Source organism: Arvicanthis niloticus, chromosome 20 (assembly GCF_011762505.2).
Source record: "Arvicanthis niloticus isolate mArvNil1 chromosome 20, mArvNil1.pat.X, whole genome shotgun sequence".
Taxonomy (NCBI): domain Eukaryota; kingdom Metazoa; phylum Chordata; class Mammalia; order Rodentia; family Muridae; genus Arvicanthis; species Arvicanthis niloticus.
The window spans coordinates 46,298,000-46,310,180 of record NC_047677.1 but is presented as its reverse complement, the minus strand read 5'-3'; the positions used below and the strand labels follow the sequence as shown (position 1 = coordinate 46,310,180).

Sequence of the window (12,181 nt, the reverse complement as noted above, 5' to 3'; positions counted from 1 at the left end):
TTAAATTAACCGACTCCTGGCCAAATCAGATTCAAGGAGAAAAGTATTTCCCATGCCTCGAGAGTGACAAACGGAATTACGAGGCACGCTTAAGCAGACTGTCAAACTTTTATGTTTACTTTTTCCTTTTTTTTTTTTTTTTCTTTTTTTTGAAAACGCAGATGGAAAAGTCGGGTCTGTGGCAGCCGTGTGTGCAAGGAGAGGCTCACCTGTACACACACACACCACAGGCGCGGGTCTTTCCCGGGCTGTCCGCGCTGGGGGAGGGGATGGGTGGACATCGCTAGACCTTTGTCCTGGGGGCCTGGGGAGGGACGACTTTCTGGCAGCTTCCGAAGCCACCTGCGCTCCGGGAAGCCACACACCGTGTGGCCCTCCCGGGGTCGCCCTGGGGCGAGCTTTGGGGGCGGGGTAGAGCACCGGCGGCTCCACCAGGACGGCGGGTGGCACACACTCTGGCTGGGATGGGGCGAGCCGTGGCTCTGTGGATCCAGAGTGGGAACCCCGACTACTAGGTCAGCTCTGGGGCAGGCCCGGGGTGAAGCGGGGCCGCCTGCGCTCGGCCCCGCCGCGTCCGCACCGCCACCGTGAGGCCGAGCCGGGGACGGTGCCCCGTGGAGGTGGCGCCGCCGCTTCGCGCTCCGTCTCCCCGCCGCCGCCGCCGCCGCCGCGCCGGGCTCGGGCGGGGGCATCCGCTCCGGTCTCCCCGCGCTTTCGCGCTCCCGCTTCGCGTGCGGCGGCTCGAGCCGGGGAGGGAGCGAGGGAAGGGGTGGAGGTGGCGGGGGGGAGGCCGAGGGGCGGATCCTGCCTGGGGGCTGATCCCTCCCTCCCCTCGGCCGGGCTCCGTGGCGGCAGCGGTGGCGGCGGCGGTGGCTCCATTCCCCCTCCTCCCCCGGGAGCGGCGGCCGGGCCGGGGGAGACGGAGCGGAGGGCCGGAGCGGGAGGAGGCCGCGTTCCCTCAGCCGGGCCGCGCACCGAGCTGCTCGCTGGCCCGGCCAGCCCGCGCTCTCACGGAGCCCCCCGAAGCGAGGGGCCCGGCCGGCGGCTGAGGTAAAATGGGGGCGGCGGCGGGGCCAGAGCGAGCGGGGGCGGCGGGGACCGACGGAGAGCGAGCGCTGCGCGCGAGGGGGCGGCCGGGGCGCACAGGGGTGTCCCGATGGGGCGCGGGGGTGACGCGCGAGCTTTCCCCTGGAGCGAGGGCGGCGACGAGGCCAGGGAAAGCGCGCGAGAGGGAGCTGCAAAGCGAGGACCCCCTCCCGCACCCGCCATCTTGTTTCTCCCCGGTCCTGGCAGCCGAGCGGCTAAGCCCCGCCCTCCCCGTGCTCTCCTATTGGCCGGGCTAGACCAGAGTTCCGCCCCTAGGGGGGCCGCTCTTGGCGCACGGGTTTCCTCTTGACGGACAGGTCTGGCGGCCAATAAGTGATCTCATTTCTGCGTCCCTCCCCTCCCCCTCGTTCGCTGGCGCTCGCTTTCTCTGAGTGGGTCGGACTCCGCGTCTGTCTGTGGTGCGCTTAGCCTCCGGGGATTGTTTTTGGGGAGATGTTTCTCTCTTTTCTCCTTCGAAGGGGTGTCGTGAAGATTCCACTGGAAGAGGTGTCCCTTTAAAGGGGCAGGGACCTTGTCTGGAGTCTTCCCTGGTCTCATGAGTGTCTTGTGTGGCGTGCAGGGCGGGTTCCGTCCAATTGTTGAAACTCCTCATTCGGGGGCCAGGGTGAGGTGGGCGAGTTGGGGCTCACGGGCCGCTAAGGATGTCCCTGGAGGGGAGTTTGGGGGGTACTCGGCAGGGTGTGTATGGGAAGAGTTGTGTACGTGAGGAAACTCCCGCCAAAAAAAAAAAATTAACCACCCTGGTCTAGTTGTTAGCTCCTTGTAGGCGAAACTCTTCGTCCCGTCCCACCCCACCCCAGTAGCCCAGCCCGATCCGACGGGTCTGCTCCCTGCGATCGCCCGAACGACCCCCGGGTGAGGGTGGAGACGATTTCTGAGACTACTGAATGGAGCTCTAGTAGACTCTTCAAAATTGATACTGAAGTATGTGTTTCCTCTCCAGAGGCTGCTTGCCTTTGGAGAATTGGGGAATCGAGTCTGTTGGCTGGGACTACTGGGACCTTGAGGTTTGTACGCAATCTGGTGCCCCCCAGGGCTTCGGGAAGTTGAGCCAGAAGTGCGGTAAAGGTCCTGTGTCCTTTAGCTCCAGATGGTGGTGTGTGCCTGCCTCACGGTGCTCCTCTTCAGCCAGGTTAGCTGAAGTCACACCTTGGGGCTGAGAGAGGCCTTTACACTGTGGTTGTCAATAATGACTTATTGATCCTCCTTAAGAAGTAGACATTTTTGCCCTTGCTTTAGTTTTAAAATTTTTATGTGCGTGGCTATGTTGCCTGATACATGCCTGGTTCCCCTGGGAATCCAGAAAAGGGCTTTCGATACCCTGGAACTGGAGTTACAGGCAGTTGTGATCCACAGTGTGGGTGCTGGGCATCAAACCTAGGTCCTCTTAATTGCTAAGTTATTATTTTTCCAGCATATATATATTTATAAACAAATTTATGTGCATTGGTGTTTTGCCTTCATGTATGTCAGTTAGGGTGTTAGGTTCCCCGAAACTGGAGGTACAGGCAGTTGTTAGCTGTCATGAGAGAGTTAGGAATCGACCCTGGGCCCTCTGGAAGAACAGCCAGTGCTCTCAACTGTGCCGAGCCATCTCTCCAGGCCTATGAACATTTATCTTTTTTTAAGGGAGAGTCTCATTATGTGCTGTAGTTGGAAAAACTGTGTAGATACGGTTGGCCTCCGATTCCACAGAGATAGGCCTGCCTCTGCTTCCCAAGTACTGTGCTGGAAAGTGTGCCACGGTTTTATTGATGCAGCGGGGAGGCAGAGAGATTCACAACTTTGTCCAGGTTACGTAGCACCAAGATTAGAACCTAGATTGTTGCAGAACGTCGTTGTAGAGGTCAAGGCGACTCCATGGTGTTTGTGGCCTCTCTCAGCTTGGCTAGGAAATCTGGATTCACATCAGCTTTGGTTGAGTCACACATTTTCTCATGGCTGAAATGGAGATGATGTCTGCAGTTTCCTGAGGTAGTTGTGAGAAATACTATGAAAAAAAGGCCATTGTAGTTTGTTAAAAGTATGCTGAATATAGTCATCTTATCTTAAGTCTTCCTGGCGAGGACGGCCTTGGTAACCCTCTGCCGCTGCCCCTTAGGGTCAGAGAATGCTGGGGGAAGCACCCAAGGGTAGATTAGATACAAGTATTGTGGGAGAGAGATTTCTGAGGTAATTGTACACGGAGAATTTACCTCAGATACCGCCCCAATCAACTTGTCCTTGAGTCCAGTGGAGATCTCAGACAGGCTACTTAAAATGTAAAAGATTTCTTAGAGGCATTTGAAGGGTTTGCTGTGTTTGTGGTTGGAAATGTCCTAAGCAGTTATCACTGCCTTCTGCCGGAAGTACCCTGCATATTATATTATTTATAGTCTGAAGCGTTTCAGATGTCTTTACTCTGAACAGGGCCGAAAGATAGGCCTCTAGCCATGAGATGTCTCAGGAGATGCTTTAGATCTGTGATTTTTTTTTTTTTTTTAAATTTAGATACAGGTTCTCACTATATATATATCCCTGCCTGGTCTAGAACTTACTCACTGAAGTAAGCACACCTACCTGTCTTCACCTCCCAAGTGCTGGGATTAAAGGCTTGCACCACTACAGCTAACACTGCACTGGTGACATTCTGATCCTCCGATGGAACTCATCTGTCTATAAAGCTTGATAAAGCTTATAAAGTGGATGATATTCTTAATTGTCACCAATATTATCTTTGTCTCCCCTTTTTAAAAAAACTAAAGAAAAACAAAACAAAACAAAACACCCCATTATAACTAGGCATAGTAACCTACATTCTGAGTTCTAGGACAGCCAGGGCTATGTAGAGAGACCCTGTTCTCAAAGGGTCTCAAAGAAACAGACAAGCAGCATGGTCTTGTTTTGTTGTTGGCTTTGGCCTCAAGTAATCATTCTGACCTAGTATCTTGTCTTCTGAAGCCTTAAGCGTTATCTTTCCCATAATTACCTGTTTCGTTCACTACATGCATCATTATAATACTAGACCTTATCTTGTGTCATATAAAGATCTGCGTTCATTTCCGTCCCCTAAGTGGGATAAGACTCCTCGAGGATAGGGATCCTAATGGTTAATGTCAGGACTGGGGAAATGACCCAGTGGATAAAGCGCTTACCGTGTAAGCCTGGAGAACTGAGTTTGATCCCCAGCACCCACCTAAAAGTCAGGCGCCAAGTGGGTTTCTAAGTCCTCCAGTGTTGGGTGTGGTGGATGGGCCTCAGACTCACAAGAAACCTAACTTTGTGTTTGTCAAAGGCCTGGCCATGGATTCTTAAACATATTTATATCAATTTTTATCTACTTCTCTCTTGGGAGAGAGAGAAAAGGTAAAAGGGGGAGATGCCGTGGGTTTGGAATCAAGAAAGCACAGCCCTGAGGGCTGGCAGTTAGAGTTAAGAACAGTCCAGATCGGCCGGGCGGTGGTGGTGCACGCCTTTAATCCCAGCACTTGGGAGACAGAGGCAGGCGGATTTCTGAGTTCGAGGCCAGCCTGGTCTACAGAGTGAGTTCCAGGACAGCCAGGACTACACAGAGAAACCCTGTCTCGAAAAACCAAAAAAAAAAAAAAAAAAAAAAAAAGAACAGTCCAGATAAAACATAGTAATAACTCGGGGTTATTGATAAAAGATAGATTTTTTTTTATAACATAGAGGGTATTTGACCAGCTCTAGTGCTGATTAAGGCTTATTGCAAATCAAAGAAACCGCACAATGAACTTAACTAAGTTCTACAACAGTTTGGGGACAGAGACACGTAGATCCCAGCTGCTCATTGACTCGCTGATGTAACTGAAGCCCCAAACTCCAGATTCAGGGAGAGATTTCATCTCAGAAAACATGAGATGGCTCCTCTGAGGAAGATGCCTGACTTGAGTCTCTGGCTTCTGTACGTGAGTGGGCAGGTGCACACACAGACACACCCATGTACACACACCACACATACAAACACAGAAGTAATGTAGGTCAGCCACCTAGCACTTCTGAGGGCTCACTTCTCTAGGGATCCGCGAAGCTCACATTCAGCTAGTAGAGAATAATAAACCTAGTAAGTGGGTAAGTTATGAGCTTAGAAGATGGTGTTACTAAAAATAAATAAATAAATAAATAAATAAATAAAAATAAAGTAGCCAGCCCATTGCTGGATGAGGTAAAAGATTTTGCCTCTCCCCCCCCCCCCCCCCAAGGTTTCTCTGTGTAGCCCTGCCTGTTCTGGACTCCATAACAATAGCAAAATTAGAGTTATGAAGCAGTAATGAAAATAACTGTGGTTGGGGTTCGCCACGACATGAGGAGCTGCATGAAAGGGCCGTAGTGTTAGGAAGGTTGGAGGGATATTGTTTAGACAGGAAACAGATCTTTTGGTGTCCATTTGAGTGGATGGAAGGGTGAATGAACGCACATAGCAACGGATATCCTGCTCACACTTCTGTGGCCTTCTCACCTCAGGCTTGTCTTCGTGGTTTCCAGTTGCCATGAGGAAGCCTCGCCGAAAGTCGCGGCAGAATGCCGAGGGCCGGAGATCCCCATCCCCATACAGTCTTAAGTGCTCGCCCACACGAGAGACCTTGACGTACGCCCAAGCCCAAAGGATTGTCGAGGTGGACATCGATGGCCGCCTACATCGCATCAGCATTTATGACCCTCTTAAGATCATCACTGAAGACGAGCTGACTGCTCAGGATATCACCGAGTGCAATAGCAACAAGGAAAACAGTGAGCAGCCCCAGTTCCCTGCCAAGTCCAAGAAACCCTCCTCGAAGGGCAAGAAGAAGGAGTCCTGTTCCAAGCATGCATCCGGCACCTCCTTCCACCTCCCCCAGCCCAGCTTTCGTGTGGTGGATACCGGCAGCCAGCCAGAAGCGCCCCCGTTGCCTGCTGCTTACTACCGCTACATTGAGAAGTCTCCGGAAGACCTGGATGCAGAGGTGGAGTATGACATGGACGAGGAGGACGTTGCCTGGCTAGACATGGTGAACGAGAAACGCCGAGCGGACGGGCACGGCGTGGTGTCGGCAGACACCTTCGAGCTGCTGGTGGACCGGCTGGAGAAGGAATCCTACCTGGAGAGCCGCAGCAGTGGGGCCCAGCAGTCACTGATCGACGAAGACGCCTTCTGCTGCGTGTGCCTGGACGACGAGTGCCACAACAGCAACGTCATCCTGTTCTGTGACATCTGCAACCTTGCTGTGCACCAGGAGTGCTACGGCGTGCCCTATATCCCAGAGGGCCAGTGGCTATGTCGCTGCTGCCTGCAGTCTCCCTCTCGGCCCGTGGATTGCGTCCTGTGCCCCAATAAAGGCGGGGCCTTCAAACAGACCAGTGATGGCCACTGGGCCCATGTCGTCTGCGCCATCTGGATCCCCGAAGTCTGCTTTGCTAACACCGTGTTCCTGGAGCCCATTGAGGGCATCGAAAACATTCCACCCGCCCGCTGGAAGCTAACTTGCTATATCTGCAAGCAGAAAGGCCTGGGTGCGGCCATCCAGTGCCATAAAGTGAACTGCTACACCGCCTTTCACGTGACATGTGCGCAGCGTGCTGGGCTCTTCATGAAGATTGAGCCCATGAGAGAAACCAGCCTCAATGGCACCATCTTTACCGTGCGCAAGACCGCCTATTGCGAGGCCCACTCTCCAAGCATTGCCACTGCCAGGAGAAAGGGCGACTCCCCACGGAGCCTCAGTGAAGTCGGTGATGAGGATGGGCCGAAAGAAGGTGGTGGGGAGGAGGAGCAGGAAGAAGCAGAAGAGGAGGGCCAGGAAGGCCAAGGTGGGGTGGGCAGCCCCCTCAAGGGGGTGTCCAAGAAGAGTAAGATGAGTTTAAAGCAGAAGATCAAGAAGGACCCAGAGGAAGCGGGCCGAGAGACACCCTCCATCACTGTCCCCATGGTCACTGTCCCACAGATACCCTCTTACAGGTGAGCCTCATGAGAAGGGCTCTTGTGGGACCCTTGCTTTGTTCTTCACAGTAGCCTAGGTCCTCCCTAAATCCGTCTAATGGATACCTGGTCTCTGTGTTCCCAAATGCAGCCTGGGCCTGGCTTGTGGTTTTGTCCCTGCCCTCAGAGCAATGTGTTTCCTTTGGTTCAGAGTGACATAAATTACTTGAAGTTGCCTGATAACATCGGAGACAGTGTAACTAGAGTGGCAGTTTTCCCAGTGGCACTAGATGGCCTTGTGGACAGGATAATTCCCCACTGTTAACTCTCCTAGGGATTGCTAGATGGTTATTATCTCTGGTCTGTGTATGTGCAGACTGGGTCCTTATACTGTCTCATCTCTGTGGCAATCCCAAGGGCTCTCACACAGGTGGGGAGCCTGTAAGTGTTTAACACTTGCCTTCTAAAAGTCTCTGATCTAGGAAAGATCGGGAACTTGTTATTTATGAGGGATGTATGTGGGTGGGGCGGTCTTCCTCCCTAAGAGTCCTCAGAGGGAGCACTGTACCTGTGTTAAACTGTCAGTTCAGTAGCTGGGGGTGCTGGCGGGTTGGGAGCTTGGCAGGAAAGATTTTCCAGCAGAGCCCACCTCAAGGCTGATTCCTTTAAAACATACACAGTGTTAGCTGGTTGTGGTGGTACACACCTTTAACCCTAGCCCTTGGGAGGCAGAGGCAGGTGAATTTCCAGAAGTTCAAGTCCAGCTTGGTCTACATCATGAGTTCTAGGCCAGGGAGGGCTGCACGGTGAGCCGGTGTCTAGAAAAAGAAAAGGAAAGGAAGGCGAGTGTACAGCCTTAGATGGAGGCGGAGGGAGTCTCGGAGGCTGTTCATCTAATGTAGTCCTTGCACCTTCTCCTACATTCCCAGATGAAGAACCACAGCCACGGGAGGTAAAGTTGTTCTCTCCTTTGTTCATTCAACGAGGTATTTATTGAGCACTTACTACACGCCACATCCTGCTCTAAGGTGGAAAGGGGCAGGTTCTGGGCTGTAAGTGCTAGGCTGTCTTGAGTCGAAGGTTATGGGAGCATCTGGCAGGTGGTAGGAAATTGGCACTGTGAGGGGAACAGGCAACCAGACCTGCCACACTGGGAAGGTGCCAGAACAAGATCGGGATGGGGAGGCTCTCATTTCGAGAACTTCAGCAACTCTGTGTCTTCAAGACAGAGCTGGTCTCGGCTACCTCTTTCTTGGGGTAACTGGATCAGTGCCTAGTCCCCATTTGTAGGGTGGCTGTGCCCTGCGGCTAGCTTTTGGTTGTCTGTCTTAGCTGTTTGAGCTGCCTTTCCCAGGAGCCAGATTTGCTGGCTAAGAAACACACCATGTAATACTTACGTGACCTTTGGTAAGCTGCCTAATTAATTGCTCTAAGCCTGGGTTTGTGAGCAAACTCACCAGATGGAGTTGAGGGAAATCTGAGTCAAATCCTTAGCACAGTACCTGGCAGGTAGTAAGCGCTCAATAAATGGTGGCTGCTGCTGCTGCTGCTGTTATTTTATCCCCGCCCCACCCGCACAAACGCTGTTGACCCCACCATGGCCAGGAGGCAGAGGGAGGGGCTGGCCTGCAAGTGGGCAGGTGTGCTTGGCATGGGTGCTGGTGGGGAAAGTCCTAGGTAAGCTTGGCTTTGGGGCAAGAACTTCTGACTGGAGACTGAAGGTGTGGAGTGGTAGTGCCCACCCTACTCGCCCCATCTTTCTTAAGTGTCACCTCGATTAGCTACGGTTAGCTCTCCTCCCGTGGAGTGGGGCAAAGAGATAACGCAGAGGAAAGCTGAGGGGCGCTGGGGCCTTGCTCACCTTGGGCGTGGACTGTGGCAGCGAAGAGGTCATGGGGTCAGATCCCACGTGGGGCCACTGTCTTCTCAGCTGTGTCAGAAGCGTTGGTGACCCAGCCTGTGGGGGGAGGACAGTGTTGCTGTCCGTGAAGGTGTTCATTGGATCCTTTCCTGTCCAGCCGCCATAGCTGTTACTAGTTACAACCCAGATCTTAGGACCTCACTTTGCTGGATACAGTTTTAGAGCTTCTACTCTGTGTTTATCTATGTTTAGATTTTTGTTGTTGTTTTCTCTTTTTTCCCTTTGATTCAAAATTTAGGCATTTTTTGGATGCTAAGAGTTTTTAAATGAAAAAATCCAGAGGCCAGCTGGCTATGGTGTTATATAGCTCTATAATCCCAGTTACTTGGGAGGTTGAGGCAGGAGGATCATAAGTACCAGGCCAGCCTGGGTAGTGTAGTGAGACCCCATCTCTCACGAGCATGCATGCACACACAAAACCCCTCAGAGGTCAGATTACTCTGAGGGGTTACATTTGGGGACAGAAAGCAGTAACCTGTCATGTTTTCTTTGAGCTTTGCTGTGGGCTACCCCAGGGTCTGGTGAGACCCTCAGCCACAGAAGGCAGGATCTGCCACGTAGCACGCAGCTCACTCAAAGCTTGTTTTCTTTGTTATCAAGAGGAGCACGGGCCTGTTTCTCAGCACCTGGACTGAAAGCATCTCAACGGCAGGCAATAGGGCTGTGCGAGGTTTGCTTCAGAAGATAAGTTCTGCAAGGCAGGGTGGAGAAGCAGGAGAAACATGCCTGCCCAGTCTGAGCTGCCTAACTGTTGTCTTTCCTCAGCCCTCCCCTGCAGCGAGGCATTTGGTCACTTCATTCTGTTTTCTTCTGTAAGGTTCAGAGATGAGCTGAGATCTGAATGGGATGTGTAGCTCGAGCTTCCACTGACCTGTCTCTCACTCCCCTGTGCCTCTACCCAAGGTTGAACAAGATCTGTAGTGGTCTCTCCTTTCAGAGGAAAAACCAGTTTATGCAGCGGCTTCACAACTACTGGCTACTGAAGCGGCAGGCTCGGAATGGCGTGCCCCTCATCAGGCGCCTACACTCCCACCTACAGTCCCAGAGAAATGCTGAGCAGGTAGGTACGGTGACTTGACAGCTTGTGGAGGAAGCTGAGGGGAAACAAGAAGATGATGGAGGTGGAATGGTGCTCTTCCTCCTCCTCCTCCTTCTTTTCCTCCCAGAGACTCCCAGGAAACCTTTACAATAGCAGATCACCCCCTGAGTGATCTGTCCAGAACAGTGTACTGGCACCAGAGAGATCTTCAGACCTGGCAGGGGCCCCTCTTGAAGGAAGATGTTTTGCATGGTTCATGCACTGCAGATAGTGTCAGAGAACACTAAACTTCATCTGTGTGCCATTAAGGAATGAAAACAAAGCCATTTCCTCTTGAATTAATTTGGCCAAACTTCACCTCTTTACTTTCCTCCCTGTGTCTCCCATCTGTCTGGTCTATCTGTAGTCTGTCTGTTGTTGCCTTCTGTGTGTGTGTGTTTTGTCCATCGTGCCTATGAGTTATGCCTGTGTCTGATGTCTGCCCTGCCTGTTCCTAACAGGGTTTCCCTCTGTATTAGTTGAACAGCACAGAAACAATGGGATGGGGACTGAATGAGAGATTCTGGTTGTTTGAGATTTCTTTTGTGTGTATGAGTATTTGATCTGCATGAATGTCTGTGTACCATGTAGGTGTCTGTTGCTCACAGAGACCAGAGGAGGGAGTTGGCTGACCTGGGACCAAAATGATAAATGCTTGTTAACTACCATGCAGTTGCTGGGAACTGAATCCTGTTCCTCTACAAGAGCAGCCATTCTTAAGTCTTCTGCCGTCTCCAGCCCAAATGAGGGACTCCTTATAGAAAAATTTGACAGTTTTATAAGGAAGTCATCGTACCCTGACCTAGAAACACCCAATCCTGCAAATAGACCTTAACAAACCTAACAAACCACATGTAGTTTTTAAAATTCATAAGTTTTCTACCATAGTGGATATTTAAGGTCACTTCTAACCTGTTGACTACTTTCAGCAAATGATTATCACAGACACAGACACAGAGACACACATACACGACTGTGTCAAAGACATGGGAGAGAACATAACAAGATGAAAGCTATGCTTAGGTTGTAAAAGTTGATTGCATAGGAAATCCAAGTCCAGTAAGGTTGATTACTTTGTTCTCTTAAAGACAGGCTAAACAAACAGGCTGAGTACATAGTAGGACAGCAGATTGAATACATAGTCTTAAATGATCTCAAAGCATATTATTAACTGGGCTGTAGAGTTTGCCAGAAGTTTAATCTCTTTGAGGCCAAGAGATATTTTTGTTAAAAAATGTATTGTTACAAGGCTTGACTCAAGGATAAACTCCAGGACAGAGTGAACAGCCAGCCAGCCCAGTGTCACGTTATATTGACAAAGCCCTCCAGATGTCACAGAAGAGGTGGCTGGGTGAGAGCAGAGTGGCCCAATTGTGTAAAAAAAGAAAAGGCGCCCTTTGCCCTTAAGCACTTCACAGTAAATATGCAGTTGTCGGTCTAACCCATAGTCTGCAGACTGCGGCACACTACATGCTGAGTGTTTTCTGCTCCTAGTTGGTCCCTTCCCGTTGCCCACACCATCAGTTAATCCTTCCTCACCTGCTCCATCCCATCTGCCTTCGGGTCCTCCCCCCACCCCACCCCCACCCCGCTGCTGCAGAGAAGCACAAAGTTCACATGACCTATGACTTGAGCATCCTGTTTGCTCGCTCTGCCTGACCTCTGAGTCACAGGCCGCTCTGTCTGAGCCTTCCTTGAAGTCTCTGCAGCGCTAGCAAGTCCTTCCTCATGCTGTCACCTTGACCCTGTCCCACAGTGACTTTGTGGATCTCTGTGTCCACAGGTTTCTATGCATCTTTACAGCCTTTTGATTTCTTCTTGTGTGCACGTGTGTGTGTGTGTGTGTGGGGGTGCATGCAGTGTACATACATCTTGTGTGTGGGATGACATGTCGATACTTGGTGTCTTCTAGACACTGTTTCTGAACTTTGAACTCAGTGATTGGCTAGACTGGCTGGCCAGCAAGCTGTAGTGATTATCCCAGCACTCCACCTTTTCCTGGAGATTTGAACTCGGTCTTCAGGCACTTCACCCATGTTCCTCTGCTTCTCGTCCTTTAGGGACAACACTTGCTGCAGCTTCACTTGTCTGTGTATGTGTGCACACACTGTTGGTTGTTGCCTGGTGTTTGTGGCACACCCCTTTAACTCCAGTACTTGGGAGGCAGAGACAGTGGATC

General features: G+C 51.6%; 1 protein-coding gene across 2 annotated transcripts in view; it reads left to right on the top strand.

The window, feature by feature from the left end:
• The first annotated feature begins 456 nt into the window (after positions 1 to 456).
• Brpf3 (bromodomain and PHD finger containing 3) overlaps positions 457 to 12,181 on the top strand; it is a 36,682-nt gene continuing 24,957 nt past the window's right edge. The window contains exons 1-3 of one of the 2 annotated variants that reach the window (XM_076917185.1): positions 457 to 1,050; positions 5,572 to 7,042; positions 9,828 to 9,984. In XM_076917185.1, the coding sequence (XP_076773300.1) occupies positions 5,598 to 7,042; positions 9,828 to 9,984 (1,602 nt within the window). In that variant the 5' untranslated portion in view covers positions 457 to 1,050; positions 5,572 to 5,597. The remainder of the gene's footprint in view (positions 1,051 to 5,571; positions 7,043 to 9,827; positions 9,985 to 12,181) is intronic. The other variant, XM_034524379.2, reaches the window with a different exon arrangement.